Source organism: Pipistrellus kuhlii, unplaced genomic scaffold, assembly GCF_014108245.1.
Source record: "Pipistrellus kuhlii isolate mPipKuh1 unplaced genomic scaffold, mPipKuh1.p scaffold_m20_p_23, whole genome shotgun sequence".
NCBI classification, from domain to species: Eukaryota; Metazoa; Chordata; class Mammalia; order Chiroptera; family Vespertilionidae; genus Pipistrellus; species Pipistrellus kuhlii.
The window spans coordinates 11964881-11992383 of NW_023425522.1; the positions used below are offsets into that span (position 1 = coordinate 11964881).

The 27503-nt window shown below is 37.7% G+C and overlaps 1 protein-coding gene across 1 annotated transcript in view; it reads left to right on the plus strand.

Annotated features, from left to right (window-relative positions):
- The window catches only part of UBE2G1 (ubiquitin conjugating enzyme E2 G1), an 89039-nt gene that overhangs the window by 49846 nt on the left and 11690 nt on the right, over positions 1–27503 (plus strand). Inside the window, 2 exon segments of the mRNA XM_036452373.2 lie at positions 10955–11057; positions 24643–24740. Of these exon segments, the coding sequence (XP_036308266.2) occupies positions 10955–11057; positions 24643–24740 (201 nt within the window).

The following is a 27503-nucleotide window of genomic DNA, read 5'->3' on the forward strand; positions in this document are numbered from 1 at the left end:
TGCCCTCGATTTTCGCCTGCTACCAAACAGTCTAGTCTCTCCACCAATGGGCCCGGAACTGGGGTTCAGTTCAGTTGGAAGTGGGATTGGAGGTAGCGTTCAGAGCAGTCTGGAGCCCCTGTCTCCTTCCCGCCAGGGCAATCCCGCGGCACAGCCAACCATCCCTTCTCTGCACCCAATGTGCGCGCCTCCGGGACCTCTTTTCGCAGCTCCCCCAGGGTTCTGCCTTACAGCCCAGCTTCCTATGGATGAGCCTGGGTCCCCGGGGTCTGGCGTGGAACTGGGGTAGAGCACAGTTGGAGCTTTTATCTCCTTCCCGCTAGGGAACACCAGCCAGGCACTCAGCCTCCCTCCTCTCCGGCGCCGCGTGTACCTTAGGCTTTTCCAGCTCCTCTGCCCTTCCTTCTGGTTTTCTCCTCGCTTCTCGTTGTAGAATTTCCAGTCAGTCGACTTTCCTGTGGTTCTGGATAATGTCCATTTTATATTTTCGTTGTATTTTATTGAAATTGTTGTGTGCAGCTGCGGTTAGGTGTTTACTTGTGCAGCCATCTTGGATCCTCCCCCTGAGTTTTCTTTATTGTGTATTTATCATTGTTGTTAACTTTCTCCTTGAAATGCATCTTCTGTGATACAGCTTTTTCCTGGTTTCCTTCCTATTTCTAGGTTTTATTCCCTAGGTCACTTTAGTTGCTTCTTTAACTCCCAGATATTGGTATTCTCTAGAATTCTTTCAGGTAGAAACTTTATGGTTTATACTTAATGCTCATCCTTTGGTGGTAGTGTCAATCTTATGACTTTAGTTATCAACAATGTTTTGATATAACCCCCAAATCTTTATCTCTAACTCAGACTTTATATATATTGATTTCAGAGGAGAAGTGAGAGGGTGAGAGGGATAGAAACATCAGTGATGAAAGAGGATCACTGATGGCTGCCTCTTGCATCCCCCCAGTGAGGACCAAGCCCGCAACCTAGGCATGTGCCCTTGACCAGAATCGAACCTGAGACACTCTTCAGTCCCCAGGCCAGCGCTCTGTCCTCTAAGCCAAAACTGCTTGGGCTAACTCAGACTTAAAAAAAAAAAAAGAAATTTATATTTGTATTTGTGCCCCAATGGCATTTAAAACAAAACCTATCATAATTTCTTCCCCTCATCTCTCAAATCAGCACATCTTCATATATTTCTCACTTGAGAGAATGAACAGATTTATACCCAATTGCTCCGTATAGAAACCTGTTTATCATTTTAAAAAATTGAGTTGGAATTCAAATAACATACAATTAGCCATTTTATTTTTCTTTAAAAAAATATTTCATTGAATTTATTGGTTAAGAAAATTATATAGGCTTCAGATGTACAAAATCTACAATACTTCATCTGTATATTGTATAGTGTGTTCATCACTCAAGTCTCTTTTCATCACTATTAACCCCCCTTTGTCCTATATTACCTTCATACACCCTCCTTTTCCTCTGGTAATCACCATACCGTTGTCCGTGTCTGAGTTTTTTCCCCTTTGCTTAATTCCTTCACCACTCCCCACCTCCCAGGCATTCAGTCCCCTTCCTCTCTGACAGCTGTCAGTTTGTCCTCTGTATCTATGAATTTATTTATATTTTGTTCATTAAAATTGTAAGAATTTGAAGGGGCCCAGCCAGCATGGGTTGAGCATCAACCTATGAACCAGGAAGTCATGGTTCTGATCAGGGCATGTGCCAGGATTGCAGGCTTGATCTCCAATAGGGGGTGTGAGGCAGCCAATTAATGATTCTCTTTCATAGTTGATGTTTCCTCCTCCCCCTCCCCTTCCCCCTCCTTCTCTAAAATCAATGAAAAAAATAGATATTTTTTAAAAGGAAGAAAAAAATTTTGAGGGGAAGTAAAAGTGCTTAATAGTTAAAACGGTCCTGCACATTTTCTCAGCCACTCTGCTCTTAACAAATTTAATTAAAACCAGACCTTTAGAATCAACTTTACTGATTTTCTTCCCAGCAACCTGGTTTATTAATGCTCTTGTGTCCTTGTCACTCATATATAGCGTGTCTGGAATATGAGTTGGAATGAACCACAGTTCTGAACTTTTCTGGTGATATACCTTTATATGATTTTAAATATGTTTTATTCGTATCTTGCTACAATTTTTTAACATGAAAAAGCAAATGAATATTTGATAGGAAATATAATGTCTTGTTTGTTAATTTCTTTTATAATAAGTAAAGTATTAATTTCTTTTATAATAAGTAAAAATTCAGTTTTTTTAATGGTAGACATCACCAAGATTTTGATTATTTTTAAAAATAAATATATTTTATTGATTTTTAACAGAGAGGAAGGGAGAGGGAAAGGGAGCTAGAAACATCGATGAGAGAGAAACATCCATCAGCTGCCTCCTGCACATCCCCCAAAGGGGATGTGCCTGCAACCAATGCACATGCCCTTGACCGGAATCGAGCCTGGGACCTTTTAGTCCCCAAGCAGACGCTCTATCCACTGAGCCAAACCGGTTTTGGCAAGATTTTGATAATTTAAATGGAGATAAAGTAGATATAATCAAACTTGATCTAATGATAAAAATAGTATTTTTTCCTGAAGGGATGATTCAAATAAAAAAAAAAAAATAGAATTTTTCCTTTACTTAAAAAAAAATATCCACGTATATCTTGGGTTCCATGAGGTAAGAAGAGTTTCCAGAGAATTTATGCAAAGTAAATCACTTACATCTGGACAATTAGACAACTTCGACACAAGGAACTCATTTTTTGCTCATTCCATGTATTACCACTTTCAGAAAAGAGTTAGAAATAAAATTCCTCTTAGATTTATAGCTGTTAGCTACTGAGTACCAAACTCTTTGCTGTAAATGCTTTATAAACACCACCAAATTTATCCTTATAAAAGCCCTGGAAGATAGATATCATCCCATTATATAGGAAAAGAAAATAAATCTCAGAAAGTTTTAAAAACCTTGCTCAAGATCACTTTGACACCTAAAATCAAAGTAGCCAGTGACTGAGGTTTGAACTTAGCCTCATCTGACTGGAGACCTTGGTCGTCATCATCTGATTTTAGTGACTTTGACCAAAGATTAAAGGCAAACCAATCACCGATTAATCTTGAACACTGCTCACTATCTCTCCCTGGACTCTGACTTTTTTTCTTTTGTTTTTACTTCATTAGCATCTGTAATAATTTAGAAATCCCTATATATTTAAAGACAAAGTTAAGGATTATAAAATGTGTTTTGTCTACATGTATACTTATAATGAGAGAGAGAGAAATATTCCTTTCTAATACAGTCAGTCAGTGATAGTGCCTGGCATAAAAATTTTTAAATTCTGCTTATCATTATTTACAGAATTGATACATTTTTTTTAAATGAGGCTACTTTTCATATTTGAATCCAAGATAAGTGATGTGGTGATTTGATATAATTTTTTTTCATTACTTCAAGTTTTTTTTTGTGTGTGTGTGTGTATTAACCCTCACTGGCAGATATTCCCCCCCCCCCCCCCCCCCCCCATGATTTTTAGAGTGGAAGGGAGAGACTCTGAGAGGGAGAGAGAGGAGGGAGAGAAACATTTATGTGAAAGAGACACATTGATTGGTTGCCTTTCGCATGCAGGGGCGGGGATTGTACCTCTGACCATTCTGTGCACACAGGCAGCATTTTTAACATTGAGCCACACCAGCCAGGGCACCTTCAGCCTTTGACTTAAGAATTATATCCTTGCTCTGAAAACCAGGCATTTTTCAGTGACTCATTAAAATGATCATGAACTTGATTCAACTTCTTTAGGTAGTACTACTCATGTTCTTAAGCCTTTTTAAAGAACATCATATAAGCATTTAATGATGCTAATATTAACAAGCATATAAATTGTATAATAATTCTAAATAACTTATATAAACTAATACATTGATGGTTACTCTAAAGAAACAGTCTGCAAGAGATTGGAATTCCAAAATGCAAAACCTTCTCCTGCATTTCACAGATGAAAAATCAAGGGGTGTGGAAGGTGAAAAAAGCATTGCTCCCATATCCAATATGTAAGAACTGTTCTCTGTCCAAGAAAATGATGGGCTATTTTTCCCCTACTGGTCAATTTTACTGAAAGTTTTCCCTTCAGTATACGCATGTGATCCTTAAAAAGACCTGAAACTATTTTTCAGGTTTGTTAAGTATCAGAAAACCTAGAGCAGCCCTGCTAAGTGCATCATTATCTGCCATTGCAGAGTGAGAGCTACAATTTTGTAACTCAGTGATGCAGGGTCTTAATCTTTGCAATGACTGTATTGGCATCTAGTTATTACTAAAAAAGGTTTACCAGAGTCATAACTTTGACTATTGGCAATTTGCTCTTGGCAAAAGAAATCTTCGCTTCCAATAGCTTTCTGGAGCTGGTTAAAACACACATTATATATAATACATGCACCCTTATTTATAAAAAACACACACACACACACACACACACACACACACGCACACGATGGGTACTTATGCATATGAAATAAGGTCTCCTTAAGTTATATGAGTGCAGTATATCCTCCTTACAATTTTATTCCCTTTTGCTATTCATCCAGTTATAACAACAGCCAGGTATATCAGCTACATTACTGGATATTCACTGGAACACAAATGCAAAATACAAAACTGATAAGAGAAATGCAGATTTTAATTAAAGGACAGAAAGTGAAGCTTTTCCAATGGTTAATAGAAATGTTAAGATTCTTCACTTGGCTCTTTTCACTGAATTGATTTCTTCCTACTGTGAAATTTAATTAAAAGTGTAAAGGAATTTTATTGCCAAGAAAGGTTTTATAGAAATTGCTTGCAAAATACCTTTCTTAATTTCCTAAAAGCACATTTTAGTGTGTCACAATTTTTAAAGATAAGGGAAAAATACAATGAACACGATAAGTATAAACATAGATATATCTATGTTTCCATTTTTGTGTGTGTGTGTGTGGGGGGGAGGCGAAATTAGGTCATTCTGAGTCATCCAAAGAACCATTGAACTCATTAATGTAGTTCAATAACATTTAGTCATGTGATGAGTAATTGAAAGTATTTATGCCATACCATATAACTCACCTTACAAGCACTTCTTTTAAATTTCTTGAAATGTCTTTGTAGTAAAAATTGTTTTTACACATGAATTGTGTGTATGTAGATATACTATACAGTAATGCCAAGGTAACTTTGGTTCCTCAAAACAAAATTTTAATGTTTCATCTAAAAAATTGTAAATCTTAAAAGACTTAAAAAGTTAGACTTAAAAACTAACAGAAAATAAAACCTTTATTTAAATGTGAAAAGCTTCTTAATATTCTCTGTAGGAATTGAACCTAGGGAGGCCAGGACATTCTGACCAGTGGCAACCAGAAGCATTTCCCAAATTTCCAGGGGGGAAAAAAGGGGTGGAAGGGCGGTGAGGAGCTTAATCGGTAACACAAACTCAGAGGTGTCTACTGATTCAATTAGCCACTTTAAAGTATATATTTCAGTGGTGTTCAGGGAATTCACAATGTGCAAACACTATTTCTTTTAGTTTCAAAACTTTTCATCGTCCTATAACCCCTCCCCCCTCCATGCCTGTTAAGTAATCACATCCCATTACCTCCTCGCCCATCCACTGGTAACCTCTATTCTGCTTTCTGTCTCGTGGGTTTGCCTTTTCTGGGTATATCAAAGGCGTCATACAATATGTGACCTTAGTGTCTGGTTTCTTTCACTTAGCCTGATTTTTTTTTTTTTTTTTTTTTTTTTTTTTTTTTTTAGATTAGTTTAAGTTGTAACATGTATCAGAACTTCCTTTTTATGGCTGATAATATTCCATTATGTGTATATGCCATAATTTGTTTGTTTATTTGTTGATGGATATTTGGATTGTTTCCACCTTTTTACTATTATAAACAATGCTGCTATATAAACATTTGTGTGCAACTTCCTATGTGAACAGATGTTTCCATTTCTCTTGGGTATATACCTAGGAGTGGAATTGCTGTGTTACATTGGAACTCTATATTTAACTTTTTGAGGAATTGTGTGTGATTTTTAACCCCCCACAATCACGAAGCTTGGTTGGTTATTCTGTCTCCTAAATATCCCCGTTTTTCATCATTATTCCCACTACCATATAATACTAAAGGTACTTTCCAGGATTACTTTACTAGCTTCCTTTTTGTTTTCTTTGTCATCACCATGGCCTTATTCTGTGTCATCTTTCACATATTGCAAACTTGGTTTTCAGAAATGTAAATCTTATGAGGTTATCTCATTGTTTTAAAAACTAAACACAAACTCAGAGGCTCATTATTACAGTCCTCAGGATATGAAGTCTAAACTTATATGTCTTACAAAGGCTCTTTGCTGTCCAGTTCCTTCTGTGTGGTTTCAACTTAATGCATACATTTGTTCTATCCATATACTGATGCCTGTATTTCAATTTTTGTATATGTTCTAACTCTAGCAACTTCCTTACCCAAATCCTATGTCTTCTTTCAGATGTCTCCTCTCTTTTTTAGAAGCCCTTTCTGTCTCTTCATGATTATAATGTGCCCTTCTTTTGTGCTCTTCACATTTCTGTACTAATGTTGAAGAGTTTACACACAAGTGCCAGCTGATGTATTAGTGTAGACAAAAAGTATAATTAATAGGAATTAAGAAGTCAAAAGGAGATTACTTGGTACTAAGTTACATAAGGAAGTCCTCATGGAGGAAGGTGTTACTTGAACTGGACTTTGAAGGAAGGAAGCATTCATGAAGGTATGATAATGATCTGCAGCTATAGGTAAATTAAACCTGTTGAATATCCATGGATCTAGATGTATTATATGAGGACTCATGGTAGAGGGCAAAAGCTATGTCAAACTCATGGCATTCGAGTTTGATGTGCTTGTACATTCTTCAACATTGCTTTTGTGTTACTTACATGAAATAAGCACTAGATACAATTACTGTGGAAGAAAAGCACAGAAAGAATGTGCAAAAGATTTTCAGAACTTACAGTGTGTTGACAAAAGTGAGATGCAATGATATACTTTATGGTAGGGGTGTCAAACTCAATCAGAGAAGGGGCCAAAATCTAAAATCCAGCCTAAATCGCAGGCCGAATGGTTTACTGAACAGTCATAAACTGTCATTGTGATGGAAACGCAGCGGAGTGCAGTGATGACAGCGCGGTGCAGGCCACATTGCAAGGCCTGGTGGGACGGATTTGGTCCGCGGGCCTTGTGTTTGACACATGTGCTTTATGGGAAGTGTAAGAAAATCATTAAGGGCAACTTTTTTTTTTTTTTTTTTTTTACCATATATGCTCATTTCAGTGCTTACCCAAATACATTTATAAAAATCAACGAAACTTCAATTACTGCAGACAGAAACTGCAGTAACTAGGCAATTTCTACAGATGAATTATAGAATCTTCCACAAGACTTGTATAGTGTTGGATAAAAGGTCTGTGTTTATCTAGAAAAAGATTGGAAATGAGATAACTCCATTTTGCAGTTATCTGTGCTCTCTCCTGTTTCTCAAATGACAGTAAAAGTGGGACTTTCAGCTCTTTGCTTAGTTAGCATTCAATAAATGTTTGCATGCATAAACAAAATAAGATTAAAATGTAATTCTTATGTTTCCATTTTTAGTATCTTTTACGTGTTATAATAGCTAGCAACTTAAAAGGTACAAATGCATTTTCTTGTGTGTGTGTGTGTGTGTGTGTGTGTGTGTGTTTACAGTACTGATTATTTAAAACTATTTATAAAAGTCTACTTTGCCTGTTAGGCAAAAATATTAGAATTATTAAAAAATCTCCCCTTAAATTTTGAGAACAGAAGCCATTCATGTTTAAATATAAATAAACTTCCACTTTTGGCTCTGTGTTTCACTGGCATTTTGGGGTGTTAAAATTTTAGTTGAAATAACACCACTTCTGATTTCTCAAAACAATATTTTATTCTCTGTTACCAGCATATTTTGTTCCGTCTTTTATAGCCTTTGAGTTGTAGTACACTTAGTTTTATCATTAGACTGAGCTCCTTGAAGAAAATGGCAGGAATTTTGAGAATTACAAATCTGTTCAAACTCCCAGCAAGTTCTGAGCTGCTCTCCTCTTACGTGGGCTTTGTCTCCACTTCCCATTTTCAGCCTGTCAGTGCTCCCTGTCTGAGCCTACCAGCCACACATATACTAGGTGTGCAGTTAATAATGTGGATTTTTTTTTTCAATAGATGGAATTACATATGTTTATATATGTGAATTGACATGTATGCTATTTGGTTATATTGACGAGCTTCAAAATTTCATATATCAAATTTTCCGAAGGTGTTAAAATCCCATAGGTATTTTTACGCTTAAAAATGTCGAATATCAGGCCCAAAAAAGCATTTTCGGGAAGTTTTAGTTCATTATTTTGAAAAAAAAAAAAAAAAAAGTGCTGCTGACTACTTTGGGAAGCTTATGATGAACATGCTCCATCTCAAGATACTTGTGAACACTAGTTTAAACACTTTAAAAGTGATGACTTCAACATAAAAAACAAAGAATGTCTAGGTCAATCAAAAAAATTTGAAGACCAACAATTGCAAGCATTATTGGATGAAGATGCGTGTCAAACTCAAAAACAACTTGCAGAAAGATTAAATGTTGCTCAGCAAACAATTTCCAATCTTTTATAAGCGATGGGAAAGATTTTAAAGGAAGGAAAATAGGTGCCACATCAACTGAATGAAAGACAATGGAAAACCGAAAAATCATCAGTAAAATGTTGCTTCAAAAGCACGAAAGAAAGTCTTTTTTGCATTTTATTGTGACTGGCGATGAAAAGTGGATTTATTTTGAGAATCCCAAACGCACAAAATCATGGATTGATCCAGGTTGATCCAAAGCAAGGCCAAATCGCTTTGGAAAGAAGACAATGCTCTGAGTTTGGTGGGATCAGGAAGGTGTGGTGTATTAGGAGCTTCTGAAACCAGGTAAAACCATCAATACTGATCACTACCGACAACAAATAATCAAATTGAACCACGCTTTGAACGTGAAACAGCTAGAATGGGTCAGAAGACACGGCAAAGTAATTTTGCTTCATGATGATGCACCATCATACACTTCAAAACCAGTTAAAGACACGTTAAAAGATCTTGCCTGGGAAGTATTAACTCATCTGCCATATTCACCATTCCTTGCTCCTTTAGATTACCACTTGTTGCAATCAATGGCACATGCACTTTCCGAAGAGCACTTTAAAACATACAAAGAAGTGGAAAGTTGGGTCTCTGAATGGTTTGCCTCAAAACAAGAGAAGTTCTATTGGGATAGAATCCACAAATTATCTAAAGATGGGGGAAATGTGTAGCTAGCGATGGACATTACTTTGAATAAAGCACTTTTGATATTTCTCTTGAAATTGTGTTTTCTTTGATTTCAAAATCTGCATTATTATCTGGTATACCTAGTGCTTAATTTTATATACTACTATGATTGTGGTGATACCTTCAAAGGTGTATTCATTGATATGTATCCAATTATTTAAATATGTTTAGTTCACAGAATGCAAATTATACCTCATTAAAGCTGTTAAAATTTTTCTTACATGATGCCTACCATCAATAGGTAAATACTTGACTAAGTCTTGTGTTTCCAGGAACAGTAGAGACTTGCACTCATTTGTTTTGAGATCCTCTCTTGGCCTGTGTCCCCAATCCTCACTAGTTTGCCCTTTATCTTGTCCCCAGTCTCCATCATTCTCCATTAATGCCACAGCCACTCTTTCTGGAAGAGAAAATTTCATAGTTATAAGCTACAGGTAATTTTTTTTTTTTTTTTTTTTTTAATCTTCACCCTAGGATATTTTTCCCATTGATTTTTAGAGAGAGTGGAAGGAAGGGGGTGAGAAGGGGAGAGAGAAACATGGATGTGAGACACATCAGTGGGTTCCTTCTGCATGGTCCCCTATTGGTACCGGGGATCAAACCTGCAGCCCAGGTTCATGCCTTTGGGAATTGAACCAGTGAACCTCAGTCCACAGGTTGACTCTCTAACCATTGAGCTGAGCCATGCTGCCCAGGGCTGGGTATTATTATTTTTAAATTTTTATTTAATATTTTTATTGATTTCAGGGTGGAAGGGAGAGGGATAGAAGAATCAGTGATGAGAGGGAATCATTGATCCGCTGCTTCCTGCATGCCTCTTACTGGGGATTGAGCCCACAACCTGGGCATGGGCCCTTAAGTGGTAATCTAACAGTTACCCCTCCTGATTCCTAGATTGATGCTCAACCACTGAGCCACATTGACTGGGCTGGGAATTATTCTTAAGTCATTCCTATGTACTGGAAGCTGTGGCCATTAGAGGGATTAACACACACCCGCAAGGTACATTCGAGCCTCTGTTCTCTCTGAGCTCAGAGCCTGATGGGCCACACATGAACAGATGTATGTTCTCCAAGATTACAGAGGAATTGACAAATAGATATGTAGGTATTAATATTAAGTGAAAGTTGGTTAAGCTCAGCAAATTCCAATGAAAAGGTATTAGGTACCCTGTTGGTGTTAGGTACTCTGAAGGTGAATCCTACATAAGAATTGTCAGAAGTGTTGGTTTAATAATTTCCCTCTGAAAAAGAGTTTCTGGTGAATGGGCCTGGATATCTGCATTTTAACAAACTCTACACCACTGTAGAGCTACCCAGAATGGTAAGAACCTAGTTGGAAACAAGGGTAGAGTAAGAGGCAGTAGAAGTTGATTTTCTGGGCAGTTTGCTTTTGCTCATTTGGCTCCTTGTGTCAACAGAGTTGGAAATATTTTGGTCATCCGGTTTTTGCTAATGAATCCAGTTATATTCATTTAATAGTTTAGAATTAATAAAGTGTATATTCAAGTTTTGTAATTTATCTGTGAGTGAAATTTATGTGCTTTAATTTTAAAGTTTTGATCAAATTTTCCTTTCTCCACAGAACTCAACAAAAATCCAGTGGAAGGCTTTTCAGCAGGTTTAATAGATGACAATGATCTCTACCGATGGGAAGTCCTTATTATTGGTCCTCCAGATACACTTTAGTAAGTACAATGATACTGACATCAAAATGGAGCTCTTTTAATTAATTGAAATATAAACTATTTTGGCAAACTGAAATGAAAAAATTATTTTTTAAAAAGCAGATTAAATGGCTGTATTTAGTATCATTTGTATGGAATGATCTATCTATGGTTTTTGTATCCTGCTGAAACTATCTAAAACTTGTTACTTTCTTAAATATATGAGTTTCAGAAATTCAGATATTTTTGATTCCTGGGATAAATTTATTACAGAGAAGCTATCTTTAAGGTGAGGTTACATATAAGTAATATACTTTTTTTTACTTATATTACAGAAATTGGATTATTTTGTCAGAATAGAGAAGGGTATTCTTTATTGAAATGTTTCTCCTTCTTTCTTCCCTTGTGCTTCCTGTGCCTTGTCTCCAAAGGGAACATAACTTTAAAGATAAGGATTTACAATTTTTAACATTTTATCAATTTAATGAAAGCATACTATTAGTCTGGGAGATTTCATACAGAGCATAGTGTACACTAGGGGTGTCGAACTCAATCAGAGAAGGGGCCAAAATCTAAAATCCAGCCTAAATCGCGGGCCGAATGGTTTACTGAACAGTCATACATTGTGATGGAAACGCAGCGGAGTGCAGTGATGACAGCGCGGTGCGGGCCACATTGCAAGGCCTGGCGGGACGGATTTGGCCCTCGGGCCTTGTGTTTGACACATGTGGTGTACACAAAAGTATCTTAAGCAGGCTGGAAAGAACTTTGAAGAATATCAATTTCAGTGGTTCTTTAATTGGGTTCTCACAGAATATTGGCTAGAACAAAGGTGTTCTCTATCTAAAATGAACTCACAGTCATCTTTTTCCAATTTGTAAATGTGACTGTTACAGTTAATCATTTTTCATTAACCTCTTACTAACTGATGTAAAGATGGAAAACAGATTGTACTGCTATCAAAGAGCAATAGAGAGATGGGATTTCTTAAATATTTTATGTAATACATTTCTAGATTTGAAGTCTACAGTTTTATTTTCTGCCCCAAGTGTTTATATATAGACTAACTTAAACTTACTAATATTTAATGTTCTATAAGAGGGGTCATGACTACCTTGTACCTGACTGGTACAAGCTCCATATTTTTATAGAAGTTGAGGTATTGGAAGAAAATGCAGTGACCTTCTCACAGACATACACCTGAGAGATGGTAGGGCAAATCTAGATCTAAGTCTCTTGGGGGACTAATTACACTTCCAGCCATGGTCCTTGATGGTATTAAGGCGAGGGTTTGGATGCATCATACATTTTTTTCTAATGGTTAAGTAGTGTCCTTTTATTTTATATATATGTTTTAACAGAGAGGAAGGGAGAGGGATAAAGAGTTAGAAACATCAATCAGCTGCCTCCTGCACACCTCCTACTGGGGATGTGCCTGCAACCAAGGTATATGCCCTTGACTGGAATTGAACCTGGGACCCTTCAGTCCTCAGGCCGACACTATCCACTGAGCCAAACCAGCAAGGGCTGAAAGCTACACACACACACACACACACACACACACACACACACACACACACACGAAATCTTTATTGTTCAGATTATTACAGGTGTTCCTCTCACCCCCCCCACCCCCCCATAGCTCTCCACCTGATTCCCCACCCCATGCCCTTACCTTTGCCACTATCTTCATCCATAGGTGTAATATTTTTGTCCTATCTCTTCTTTCACCCCTCAGACCCCCTTCCCCCTGAGAATTGTCAGTCCACTCCCTTTCTGTGTCATTCTATTATATTCACCAGTCCATCCTGTTCTTCAGATTTTTTATTCACTTGATTTTTAGATTCACTTGTTGGTAGGTACATATTTGATGTCTTTTTGTTGTTCATAATTTTTACCTTTACCTTTTTCTTCCTCTTTTTTTTAAATATATATTTTATTGATTTTTTTTTTTTTTTTTTTTTTTTTTTTTTTTTTTTTAAGGAGAAGAAGGGAGAGGGATAGAGAGCTAGAAACATTGATGAGAGAGAAATATCAACTAGTTGCCTCCTGCACACCCTATACCGGGGATATGCCCACAACCAGTGTACATGCCTTTGACCAGAATCGAACCTGGGACCTTTCTGTCTGCAGACCGATACTCTATCCACTGAGCCAAACTAGTTTCAGCTCTTCCTCTTAAAGAATACCCTTCAGCATTTCATGTAATCCTGGTTTGTGGTGATGAACTCCTTTAACTTTTTCTTGTCTGTGAAGCTCTTTATCTGACCTTCAACTCTGAACGATAGCTGTGCAGGGTAGAGTAATGTTGGTTGTAGGTTCATGCTGTTCATCACTTTGAATATTTCTTGCCACTCCCTTCTGGCCTGCACAGTTTCTGTTGAGAAATCAGCTGACGGTCATATGGGAACTCCCTTGTAGGTAACTAACTGTTTTTCTCTTGCTGCTTTCAAGATTCTCTCTTTGTCTTTTGCCCTTGGCATTTTAATTATGATGTGTCTTGCTGTGGTCCTCTTTGGATTCTTCTTGTTTGGGGTTCTGTGCACTTCCTGAACTTGTAAGTCTATTGTATTTCTTTTACCAGGTAGGGAAAGTTTTCTGTCATTATTTCTTCCAATGGGACTTCATTATCCTGCTCTCTCTCTCTTCTTCTGGCACGCCAAAAATCCGGATGTTGGTACACTTAAAGCCATTCCAGAGGCTCCTTACACTATCCTCACACTTTTGGATTCTTCTATCTTTCTGACTCTCTGGTTGGGTGTTTTTTGTTTCATATTCCAGAATTTTGGTTTGACTCTTGGGGTACGTTGATCTACAGGTGAGTTTCTGTATATTCTTTATTTCAGACAGTGTATGCTTAATTTCTGACTGGTCCTTTTCCATTTTTTTGATATTCTCATTATAAGGTCCTTGAAGGTCTCTTCAAGTTTCTCAGCAGTTTTTAGAAGATTCTTAAATAACCTTATAAATGTGATTCTGAACTTTGTGTCATCCAGTAGTTTACTTTCCTCTATCTCTCCCATTCGTGACATCCTTCTGTGCCTCCACATTTTGGCTTCCTCCCTGTGTTGATGGAGTGGGTTTGTGTGGTCGGTGACCTAAAGGGGCCACTAGCTCAGCTTCCCCAATCACCCGAGGCGGTTGCTCTTGGTAGACCCCTTTGTGGAGTGAGTGCAAAGACTTGGTGTAATTAAGCCTTGATTGCTGTTGGTACACTGGGAGGAACTGACCTCCAGGCCAATTAGCTGTGAGGACCCACTGTGTCTATAATGAAAGAACTGCTGTGCTGGAGACATGCTTATGGAGCAGAATTTGCTCCAGTGGGGCTTTGGTGCTCACTGAGTCCGCCTCCCAAATGTGTCACTTATGGATGTGAGCAGTTGAAATCTGGTGTCCCATACTGACCATTAGGTACGCTGACTTCTGGGTCTCCAATGGGGTGCGATTCAGCTATTGTCTCTCAAGAGTTACAGTGAGAAACACAGTCCTCTCTTTCCTGCTTGGAGCTTGGAGGCTTTGGAGCTGTCTGCACCGGGTTGCAAGTTTGCTAGGTTAAACTAAAACAGAGAAGGCCATTCATATGCAAAAGCCACTCTTTGGAGCTTGGGTGTGTTTGTAGATTGTGGAGGGCGGAGTCTCGGCGTCACTAGGCCAGGGGATGGCAAACAGCGATGGCTGGCTATGAGCCTTCTCTGCTCTCTGACTGAGTCTCTACATCTCACACCCCAGCACAGCAAACAACTATTTTTGCATGTAGCTCTGCAAGCAAGCCACCCTCACTTTCCAACCTGATGGCAGACAGTTCAGCTTCTCCCCAGAATCTGGATTTCAGAGAGATCGGTAGCTTGTCTCTCTTCGGGTTGAAGAAAGCAACATCTTCCTCCAGCTGGGGTCCACTGCCAGCCCGAATGGCGCTCGTGCATCCCCGTTCCTCAGTTTTTTAGCGCCATGTCCTGATTGTTTTTTTTTCTAGTTGTAGAATTTCCACTCAGCCAGTTTTCTCATGGTTCTGGATGAAAGAAGTTTTGTCTTTTAGTTGTAGTTTTGAAATGGTTGTGCACGGCCTAAGTTTAGATGTTTACCTACGTTGCCATCTTGGATCTCCTTTAAAGCTCATTTATTAACCAAATTTTATACAGATATCTGGTTTATGAACTTGATGAAATTCAGGTCTTTTCTAGATTTTGCAATCAAAACACATTGCATGAAGGTTTATACAGCAATATTTCAGTGATAGAATCTTATTACTCTTACAGTTAATATGAAATAATGAGAAAAATTCCTCTAAACTGATATTTTCTATATAGAGCAGGGTGGGGAACCTTTTTTCTACCAAGGACCATATTTATAACATAATTGTAGGCCATACAAAATTATCAACTTAAAAATTATCCTGCTGTAGTCTGTCAAACATTTAATTTAAAGCCTTGGCAGGGCCTGGCCAAATGATTTCTCAAAGTTCTTAACATGGCCAACATGCTGTACTTCTCCAACCCTGATATAGAGGCTTGGTTAGGCATCTAGACTTGAGCTCCATCTCTAAGGACCTAACAGAATTCTTTTTTCATGCCAATTGTCTCTGAATATTATTAGCTGGTCCATGTATTTTGTGTACTTTTAGTTTCACCAAAGAGAACCTCTTTTTAATAGTTATTGTACTATACACACCATTATTTCCACCAATACAAACCTATTTCTGGCCTTCAATATACATTTAAAAAGTACTGGCTGCTTGATACGAAATGTGCATAGCAGAAGCATTTGTGGGAGCTACTTTGGAGTATGGACCTACTGATGAGTCTGTTGATGGCCACTTCCACACTGTCCCATCCTGATGAGAGCACTGGCAGCTGGGCTATATAATTTGACCTCAGTGCCATGAGTATTTGAGCCTCCTGTGAGTAATGAAGCCTTAATGCAATTGACAGACATAATAATCATTTAAAATTACCTGGATCTGATTTCTTTTTATTAATGATCTTTTTTATAATTAACATACTGGAAATTATAAGATTGTTTTTACCATAAAGCCCTCAAAAAAGAGGTTTAAGATACATTAAGTTTAGGCTAACCCTTTTGGCAATGTCCTATTTTGAATGGTTGTAAAAATAAAGTATTATACTGGCATTTACACTACTTACTTATTTAGTTCTCAGATTTTTTTTGAGTACTCTTACATCAGATGGGAACATGACCTTGAATTAGTTAATAGTCACTGTTCCCAAAGAGGTTATACTTTATACACTTTGGTGCTAGGTATGGTGCAGATAATCACTGGGTATTATGAGAAATCATTGGGAACATGGCAGGTTTTGAATGTGCCAGGAACTTTTCCCAGAGGAAAAGATGTCTAAAATGGGAAATGAAGAGTTAATAACTGTATGTTACTAGGCATTTTGGCTCCAAGTAACAGAAATCTGATTTTAACTGGCTTAGAATACTTTGAATAATTTGTTGTCCCAATACAAAATGGTTACAGCAGTTTCGAGCATTTGAGAATATTACCCAAGGAAATAAGAGAAGGTACTTTCTTCAGTAGACTCTGCTTCTTGTCTCATTGTCAGAATTGAGTGGTTTGCCATTCTTTAACCAGTAATTGGCAATATGAATGAGATTGCCACATCTGGTTTAGGTTAATTATTCTTGGATGGAAGAGATTTGGAACTGTCAACAACAAGGTAAAAATTAACTGGACAGATATTCTGGCAATAACAGTGAGTGGTAGGGATAAATTGAAGGGAGCTAGGGATTAAGCATTTCATAGGGAGAACTGTATACATAGGGCCTAGAAGAAAGGCATGGAATAAGTAAGGATATGGAAACTGAGTAAAATGATTATAAAGAATTTTAAGAAATGAGGTTGGACAGGGAATCGAAGGCTAGATGAAATTTACAAAAAGTATTAAAGAGTTTAAATTTATCTTTTGCCCTAAGGACAAAGCCTAGCCATTGAAAAATTTTGCATCAGGAGGTACCAGTTAAATTTACATTTAAAAATGTACATTGAGTTACTAAGTATTATAATTTCAGGAATATGGGTTTTATTTTTCTTGTTTATTTGTATTTCTGCAACAACAATATACTTTAACAACGTTATTTTTAAAAATTGTCTATAATATAAATATGTTATAGACAAATTTTGAGGAGTTTGAGGGTTTCTCGTGGCTGCTTGAAATAGAGAGATCAGCAATCTTTGTTTAGAGGATAGAGAAAGGGTAGGACACTGAGAAAGCAGAGGAAATTAGCCAGGAAAGGTATAAGGAGAGGAAAGGTTTTATAGAAGTAAGTTTTATAAAATTCTGCTAAAATCAAGAATAAAAAATTAGGTATTTAATAGAGTTATTTACTTAATAGCAAGGAGATTATGGGTATTCTTTTAAAAATATTTGTATTGATTTCAGAGAGGAAGGGAGGGGAAAGAGATAGAAACATCAGTGATGAGAGAGAATCATTGATTGACTACCTCACACACACCCTGCACTCGGGACCATGCCTCCAATCTGAGAATATGCCCTGATCAGGAATAGAACGGGCATGGTGTTCTTGTAGTTACTTCAGTGGAGTGAATAGGGTAGGAATCATTCTGCTGCTTGAGGAATGATTTGGAAGTGAATACATAGGCCTTGAGTATAAATAACTGCATAGGAAGAGAAACGGGGGCTGACAATGGGAATCAGGGTGGCAGGGATATTGGATTGAAAGTAAGTTAATGTTGTCTTAGATGGTACCTAGACATAAGTGATTAATTTACCACTTAACACTTAGATAGTTTATCCTATAAAATAAAAGCCTAATATGCAAATTGTCCCCTCAGGTGGTCATTCTGTAGTTCAACTGCTTGCTATGATGTGCACTGACCACCAGGGGGAACATGGCAGTTATCAGCAATACACTGTGACCTCTCGCAGGCTACCTGGGGGCAGGGGTGACAGGGATGGAGATGCAATGCTACCCTCCCCCAGGATGCCAGGGCTTGCAGCACACCACTTGGGAGGAGTTGGGCTGCAGCCACTGGACCACAGCGGCTGGTCAGACTCCTGTGGGTTCACTCAGGAGCCAGTCTGCGTGGCTGGCCGGGAGAGAGTGCGCTGCCCACCTGGCTTCCTTGTGGTGCTGCTGGGCTGCCCAGAGGCCCATGCTGCACCTTGTCCCATGGCATCCAGCTGCACTCAGTGCATCTCCACGTGGGGACTCAGGTGCCATGGGTCAGCTGGGACCTGCCCTTTCACGCCAGACTCTCATGTTTCGATTGCTGGCCAGGCCTAGAGACCGCACCGGGTCTCTAGTGTAATAATAAAAGAATAGGGTACTAAAAATTTTTAAAAGCTAGTGTGATATTTCATGGTGCAGCATTAGCCTTCATTTAGTCACTAGAGGGCAGTCCATACTTCATTTAGTCACTAGAGAGGGCAGATGGATCACTGGCTATGCCATACCATTTATGGCCCACTACTTACAGTCAGTTGTATAAAAACAATAGGTATATCACACAAGTTTCAGAATCTCTGTCATAAAGACAGCCTCAAGAATTGATTCTTAACAGCACTAGAAAGATTAATAGAAAAGTAATAAAGATTCAAGACTGTAAAGATAAATACAATGGCTAAATTAATATTTATGGCAGCTATCAGTTTCAAATAAAGTAATGCATAAATATACCACTTTTTTACATAGATTGTAAAGTAGTGGATAGCTACTCATAACCAGAGAAATGAAAAATTCAGGTAGGAGTGGCATTGGGTTTTTAAAGAATGTCTTGGACACCTGGATAGCAGTGTGTAAAATGTATGTTTAAATTTATATTGGTAAATGGTGAATGTACAACTTCTTTTTATCTCTTACTCTCTTTTTCTTTCATCAGTGATGGCTACTCTGTTCAAGTTGTGTGCTGCTTTATTTCATACTACTGGCAATAAAAAATGGGAGAATCTTAAGATTATATGTATTTTTTTTTAAAGTATATTTTACTGATTTTAGAGAGGAAGAGAGAGGGAAAGAGAGAAGCATCAATGAGAGAGAATCATTGATCAGCTGACTCCTGCATGCCCCCACTGGGGATCAAGCTGGCAACCCAGGCATGTGCCCTTACTGGGAATCGAACTGTGACCTCCTGGTTCATAGGTCAACGCTTAACCACTGAGCCATGCTGCTGGGCTGTATTTTGTAGTATTGCCTTACCTTGAGATAATATAGAAAATAAAGAGTTAGCTAACCAAACTTTGATTAATATTCTTTTACAGTAACAATTTTTTTTTTATTCTTTTAAGACAGAGTCACAAGCCATATGTTCTGTAATGCATTTTTGGAGGGAATGAATCTCATACAGGTATTCATCAGAAATTGATGGATCACTGGATATGCCATACCATTTATCATTCAGTGCTTAAGAACATGGGCTTTGGGGACTATCTTTGTTTAGTTCCCTGACTCTACCATTTTTATTAGTTGTGTGATTGAACAATTACTTAAACATTGTCTTAACAGTTTTATTTCTAGGGTAGAATCCCTATGCCTAGGAAGTGTTTGGATTGTTCAGTGTTACATTGCTTGCAGTAGCAAAATAATTGGAAGCAATCAGATGTCTTATAATTGTAATGGATAAACTGTGGAATGTGGCAGATAAACTAAATGAACAAGAGATAAGTATCAAGATGAGTACAATGTTGAGTAAAATTTCATATGACAGCATATAGTTTATAATTTTTAAAAATATATATATTTTATTGATTTTTTTTTTTTTTTTTACATAGAGGGAGAGGGATAGAGAGTCAGAAACATCGATGAGAGGGAATCATTGATCAGCTGCCTCCTGTACACCCCCTACTGGGGATGAGCCTGCAACCAAGGAACATGCCCTTGACCAGAATCGAACCTGGGACCTTTCAGTCCGCAGGCCGACGCTCTATCCATGGAGCCAAACCGGTTTTGGCCAGTTTATCATTCTGATAGGAATTGTTTAGTAAGTATAGCAGAACCGTAGGATCTGACAAAGCCGAATGATAGGATCTCTGATCCTTGTAAGATTTTTATAATTTAATACAAAAACAGTAAGACAGGTGTCCTAGAACAAACTTGAACTAGACCTAGGTTTCTCAACCTTTTCAAACGGGGAACTCTCGGTTGCATACCTTAAAAAAAAATTTTTTTTTAATTGATTTTGATTTTGGAGGGGGAGAGAGATACAAACATCAATGATGAGAGAGAATTGTTGATGAGCTGCCTCCTGCATGTCTCCTACTGGGGATCAAGCCCTCAACCCGGGCATGTGTCCTGACCGGAATTGAACCTTAACCTACTGATTCATGGGTTGATGATCAACCCCTGAGCCACACCGGCTGTACTATACACTTCTTTTCAACATCATGCCAATAATATCTGTAATGAAGATAATATATAATGGAAGAGAAGATATCTTTAATTCATTGATGCTTTTTAATTAAGTTTGAATTTGCTTATCACTGTAGCATCCCTATATAGTTGAAAAACAGTGAACATGTGACCTGTTGATATTTATTCTACAACCAGAGGCCTGTTGCACAAAATTAGTGCACAGGGTAAGGGGGGGGTAGTGTTCCTCAGCTCAGCCTGCACCCTCTCCAATCTGGGGTCCCTCTCACAATCCAGGACTGATGGCTCCCAACCACTTGCCTGCCTCTGCCTGATTGCCCCTAACTGCTTCTGCCTGCCAGCCTGATCACCCCCTAACCACTCCCCAGAGGCCTGATTGCCCCTAACTGCCTTTTCCTGCTGGCCTGGTCACCCATAACTGCCCTCCTCTGCTGGCCCAGTCACCCCTAACTGTCCTCCCTGCTGGCCTGATCACCCACAACTTCCCTTCTCTGCTGGCCTGGTCACCCCCAACTGCCCTTCTCTGTTGGCCTGGTCACCCCTAACTGCCCACAACTGCCCTACCCTGAAGGCCATGTGTGGCAGCCATCTTGTGTCCACATGGAGGCAGCCATCTTGTGTCTTGGAGTGATGGTCAGTTTGCATATTACTCTTATTAGTTAGGCTGTTTTATATCCTGTGGATCTTTTGAGTTCCTCTTTGCTAATTTAGCTGATCACTAGAAGCTTGTACCAACAAATGGGGACTACTAAGCAAGACTTAAAAACACACAAAAAAATGTTCATAGGTAAAGAAGATGTTAAGGAATCCACCTATAGGAGAAAAACTATAAGGAATAGCATGGTTGGTTCAGGTTGGGTAAGGACATTGCAGACAGAGTTAAAAAAAAAATCTGCGCTTTAAATGTTTTAGGATAATCCTGTTCATTAGATTTGATAGAAAACAATGAGATTAGGTAATTTTTTATGATAGAAATTCCAATCAGCTAATAGAAAGCTTTTAAGAGGATCTAACGAATCAAAATTTGAGGAAAAGCTAACTGAATATTGAGGATTAGCCTCATCAGTAGAATAAAGTGCTTGGGCTTTGTGGCAATGATTCTTGGCTGTTTTCTGTAATTATGGCTTTCAAACCTTTTTTTTTTTTTTTAATACTGTAACCCATAATCAGGAATAATTTACATTGTGACCCAATGTATACTTAGATGTACACTTTAGTGTCTTAATGAATAGAAACATGTATGTAGATTATATAACTGAAACAAATTACTTGTGCTAAGCACCTTTGTTTTCTATTCTACTTATTTATTTAAGAAGAAAACTGGTTACGACTCACTTTAATGGTTTATAGCCCCATCTTGAAAAACTAGTTAATATAATTATGTTCTAAGGCCAGTTTTGGCACTGTCCTATACAGTTGGGGTAACATAGGCTGAGAAAATAGAAGTATCTCTTTATCAGTGTAATGCATTCTTCTTGACAGATACTCTAGCTACCATTTTTCTCATCTTCACGTTTTTCTTCAGTACATAATCTTACAAATTATGAAAATTAAGGCCAGCAAGGCAGGCATAAAATATGTCATTTTTCTTTCTGCCTCTGGATATCTATCTGTACTGCATTCTTTCTGTTTTTGTTTTTTGTTTTTCCTATGCAGAAGGAAAGTATGTTTTTTGTTGTTGTTCTTAGACACTTATTCTATTTTATTCTCTTTTTAGTCTTTCTGCCATTTACTTAAAAAAAAAAATTGGCCCTCATCCCTCTCTTTTAAAGCCTTTCATTTGTATTATTTCTCATCTTTTTAAAAAGTCATTATTAGGAATATTGTTTTCATTGACTTTTAGAGAGTGAAAGGGTGAGGGGTTGAGGAGAAGGGAGAAACTGATGTGAGAGAAACACACATCAGTTGGCTACTTCCCGCATGTGGGATTGAATCTGCAACCCAGGTATATGCTCTTGACCTGGAATCGACCCCTCAACCCTTTGGTGCTTGGGCTGACATTAACCACTGAGCAATGCCAACCAGGGCAAGTTACCATCTTCTTTAATTTTTAAACTCAAATTATCCTGTTTATTATGCTTGTGCTTTACCACTTTATTCTTACTTTCTGCCTTTTCTTATTGCTTTTACCAAGATTGTATTACTAAGGTTACTTTTTATTCTTGGAGTCCAGTGAGTGGCATTTGCTAAGTGTTCAGGACTACTTGGTAGTAATGATCTATCTCTCTTTTATTACCCTCTCCCCAATTTTGCTTTTATGACCAGAGAAAGGTGATAAAAATGAATAATTGCTGTGGTTAAAAAGTGAAGTTCTACTGAAAAGTCCATAACAGAAAGTAAAAGATTCCATAATCCTGTGCTCCAGAGTTAACCATTGTTAATGTATTTATGTCATGTTTCATGTAAACATACCTCCATTTTTTATCTTTTAAAGACAGATGGGCCCTAATTGGTTTGGCTCAGTGAATAGAGCGTCTGCCTGTGGATTGAATTGTCCCAGGTTCGATCCCGGTCAAGAGCATGTACCTTGATTGCAGGCACATCCCCAGTAGGAGGTTTGCAGGAGGCAGCTGATCAATGTTTCTCATCGATGTTTTTAACTCTGCCTTTCTCCTCCTCTCTGTAAAAAAATAAATAAATAAATAAAGATAGATGGGTTTATCCAGTAGATATTTGTGTGTTTTTTAACTTAATAATAGATTTCTCATATTATTCCAATACTTATTACTGATTTTTTTTTTGTATTTTTCTCTGCCACTAGAATGGTAAATGCCATGAAACCAGAGCTCTTGAATGTCTTGCTCTGTTACATAAAATAGTGTCTCGCATAAGTAGATGATCAATGTATATTTGTTCTGTGAATGAAGACCATTTAATGAGCTGAGAATTCTGTTTCTCACTGATGTAAAACAAACACAATCACATAATAGTGTGTATATTGAACAGTAAAAGAATTTGATATGTGAATTGCTGTTGCAGCAAATAAAGGGACATGGTAGCTTGTTAAAATTGGGTAGTCAAGTAAAATTTTTCTCAAGAGGTAACATTTAAGCTGAGTTCTGAATGACAAGGAGAAACTGGTATTTCAAACAGAAGAGACAGGTGGTACCAAAGACACAAGGCAGGACTTAGTCATTTTTGCCCTGTAAGGTTGACTTCATCTCATGTTTTTTTATTGTTAATATATAAAACTCATTTTATTGTTCTGATAATTCTTCAAAGACATTTGCTAAAGTAAATGTCAGTGCTCTGGAGCTGCACTGATACAGCAGTCACTGGCCAAATGTGGCTATTAATATTAAATAAAATTTAAAATTCAGCCGAAACCGGTTTGGCTCCGTGATAGAGCGTTGGTCTGCGGATTGAAAGGTCCCAGATTCGTTTCCGGTCAAGGGCATGTACATTGGTTGCGGGCACATCCCCAGTAGGGGGTGTGCAAGAGGCAGCTGGTTGATGTTTCTCAGTCATCGACGTTCTTAACTCTCTCTCCCTCTCCCTTCCTCTCTGTAAAAAAATCAATAAAATATATATTAAAAAAAATAAAATAAAATTCAGTTCCTTTGTTTCACTAGCCATATTTCAAGTGGCAGGTGGCTACCATATTGGACCACACAAATATAGAACATCTTCAATGTGTAGAATGTTCTATTGCACAAGACTGCTTTGGAAAGTCACTAAAATATAAATTACTTGAGCAGCTGTATGCTTTGTTCATTGATATACTCCTAGTGTCTGACACATCATTTGTTAGATGATGAGATAAGTGGGTGAATGAATAGAAGATCAATGCATCTCTTCCCAGACAAGGAACAACAAAATGTGCATAAAGTCTGAGCTGAGAAGGAGCTTACTGTGTTTGAAAAATGGAAAGAAAACTGACTTGAACAGAAAAAAGAGTGATGATTTGAGATCAAAATAGAAATTTGGCATCTTGACCCTAAGGCAATGTTAAGCCTTCTAAATTTTGTTTTAAGTGCAGTGGGAAGTAATAGAAAAATTTGTAGCACAGCAATAATGTGATCTGATTTGGATGTCTTTTTTGAGCTCTTTGTTTTACTAACTAGTTTTTTTGAGAGTTTAAGAAGGTGGTGTAGGTATGACAGTTTTTAAACCTGGTTATTTATAGAGTAAGTAAACGGTCTGCTTGAAATCCAGATTATTCATTTATTTATGCTGTCAATCCTTGTTTTATGTTTGTTTTAATAATTGTTTACTTATAAGCAGGAATTTATTGGCAAGAATTTGTTTTGTTTTCCAGTGAAGGTGGTGTTTTTAAGGCTCATCTCACTTTCCCAAAAGATTATCCCCTCCGGCCTCCTAAAATGAAATTCATTACAGAAATCTGGCATCCAAATGGTAAGTGTATCTACTTTTACTTTTACAAATACGATGGCCTGTCACTAAAGTTTTCAAGTTCATTAAGAAAGATATAGTTCTCTGAAATTGCTTTGGAATTTTTGTACTAAGTTCATTGTATTTGTTATGCACACGACCATGCGTTAGATTCTTTAGGTGAGAAGGAGCAACAGAAATAATATGGAAAAATGTTTTTTTTACTTAGTTTTCAGCTCTTTTAAGTCTCAAGATGTTCCAAACTAGAGGCAAGTTTGGTGGGTGATAGATACGATGATACTCAGCTTAGTAGAATTCTTAAAATTGAAGAGATAATTTCCAAGGCATTAGGTGACTCATTGGCTATTACAAAAAGCACAAAAGTAATTAAACCTGGATTGGGTAGTTCCTTTTCTCTTCTTAGGTCTTAGGCTTTTTTTTTTTTTTTTTTTTTTTTTTTAAATATATATTGATTTTTTACAGAGAGGAAGGGAAAAGGATAGAAAGTTAGAAATATCGATGAGAGAAACATCAATCAGCTGCCTCTTACTCACCCCCATTGGGGATGTGCCCGCAACCAAGGTACATGCCCTTGACTGGAATCAAACCCAGGACCCTTCAGTCCGCAGGACGACGCTCTATGTTCTGAGCCAAACCGGTTTCGGCAGCTCTTAGGTTTTTAAAACTATTTCTTAGTTATAAAACAGGGAATGTCCTACCTATTTTTTTTTCTTTTTTCTTTTTTTTTTTTTTAAGTATATTTGTATTGATTTCAGAAAGGAAGGGAGAGAAAGAGATAGAAACATCAATGATGAAAATCATTGATCGGCTGCCTCCTGCACGCCCCCTACTGGGGATAGAGTTGCAAACCAGGCATGTGCTCTTGACTGGAATCGAACCAGGGACCCTTCAGTCTGCAGGCTGATGCTCTATCCACTGAGCCAAACCAGCTAGGGCTGTCCTATTTACTTCATAAGGCGACTGAGGGCATCAAATGAGGTAAAATAGTGTATGTTTTAATCTTTGGAAAGCATCCCAGTACTGCTGTTTGTGAAATGGAGTTATTGACTTTTTTACCCAAAGATGTGCTACCATTAAAAATCCACCTTGTGAACCAAAGGTTAGGCTAGATAAGTTATGTTTATTATACACAATCTCCTTGAACTTTTGGTCTTGTTTTGTATGAGCTTGCAAGGATTTGTTTTCTAAGTATGTTGACTTACCAATATTTTGTAATCAGCTGTCTCTTTATATTACTACACTAACCTGCATTTTGTTTCTCCTAGTCAAGGTTTCTTCAGTTGCAAGGAAGAAAAACCCTTATTTATTAGTTTAAACAAAATTAAGTGAGAAAGTATGGATTATTGAATGAATTAAGGCCTTATTGCATGGATAGAGAGTAAATATTAGAACCTAGAGGCTTGCAAAACAAATGGGTCTTATGAGAGACTAGAACTGGCAAATAGCAAATTATTGGGAACCAAGGGAATTGCCATATTTCATAGCATCTGAGCTAGCAGTGATTACAAAAGGCATATAATTACTTTTGTTCAGAAGGGAGAAAAATATCTAACAATTTATTTGTGGGAAAATGCATTAACAATAGTCCTACATGAAATATGGATGCATGAATTAATGACATTCACCTCTTGTTTCTTTGAAATTTCTTTCATTTCTTCCTGGGCTTTTGGCAGGTTTTTTGTGCTTCACTTGAATTATTTGATGTATAATATCAGTCTGTTTGCACCTATTTTCTAGAGAAGATGTGACTAAGCTTCTCACTGTTGGCTACACCAGACTACTGTGTTTCCCCGAAAATAAGACATCCTCCAAAAATAAGACCTAGCACATGGAAAGATAAGACATCCCCTGAAAATGAGACCTAGCCCAACTTTGGGAGAAAAAATTAATATAAGACACTGTCTTATTTTCGGGGAAACAGGGTAGCTATAGAATTCTAGGCAGAGCCTCTTTGAGCCTTACTTTATCTGTGAGAATTAAACTAGAGCACATATATACACAATAAGTGGTGCTTCTCTTCTGTTAAGAGGAAGGATAGCAGTGACCTAGGTAATATAAAAGGAAAGCTGTGGGAGCAAGTGTTTTCTTGTGTGTGTGGTTCTTCTTAAAGTTGAAAAGACTTTTTTTTTTTTTTTTTTATAACCACAGTGCCCTTTACTTATTTAAAAAAATATATATTTATATATGTATATGTATATTGATTTCAGAGAGTAAGGCAGGGGGCGAGGAAGGGGGAGAGAGAGAAAGAGAGAGAGATAGAGAGAGAAACATAAATGATGAGAAATGATGAGAGAGAATCTTGATTAGCTGCTTCCTGCATATTCCCCATTAGAGATCCAGCCTGAAACCTGGGCATGTGCCCTTGACTGAAATTGAACCTGGGACTCCTCAGTTTCTTGTTTCTTGCTTCACATCTATCTACTGAGCCAAACCAGCTAGGGCTATTTTAATTTTTTTAGTATTTATTATTGAAGGTTATATATGTCCCTTCCCCCCCCCCCCCCCCCCCCTCATTGACCCCTTATAGCCTGCCCTCACCACAGTCCTCCTATCACCCTATTGTCTGTGTCCATGGGTTATGCATATATGCATACAAGTTCTTTGGTTGATTGCTTCCCACACCCCCTCACTCCCTTCTTTCCCTCTGAGATTTGACCATCTGTTCTATGCTTCTATGTGTCTGGATCTGTTTTGTTCATTAGATTCCACATATAAGTGAGATTATGTGATAATTATCTTTCTCTGACTGGCTTATTTCTCTTCGCA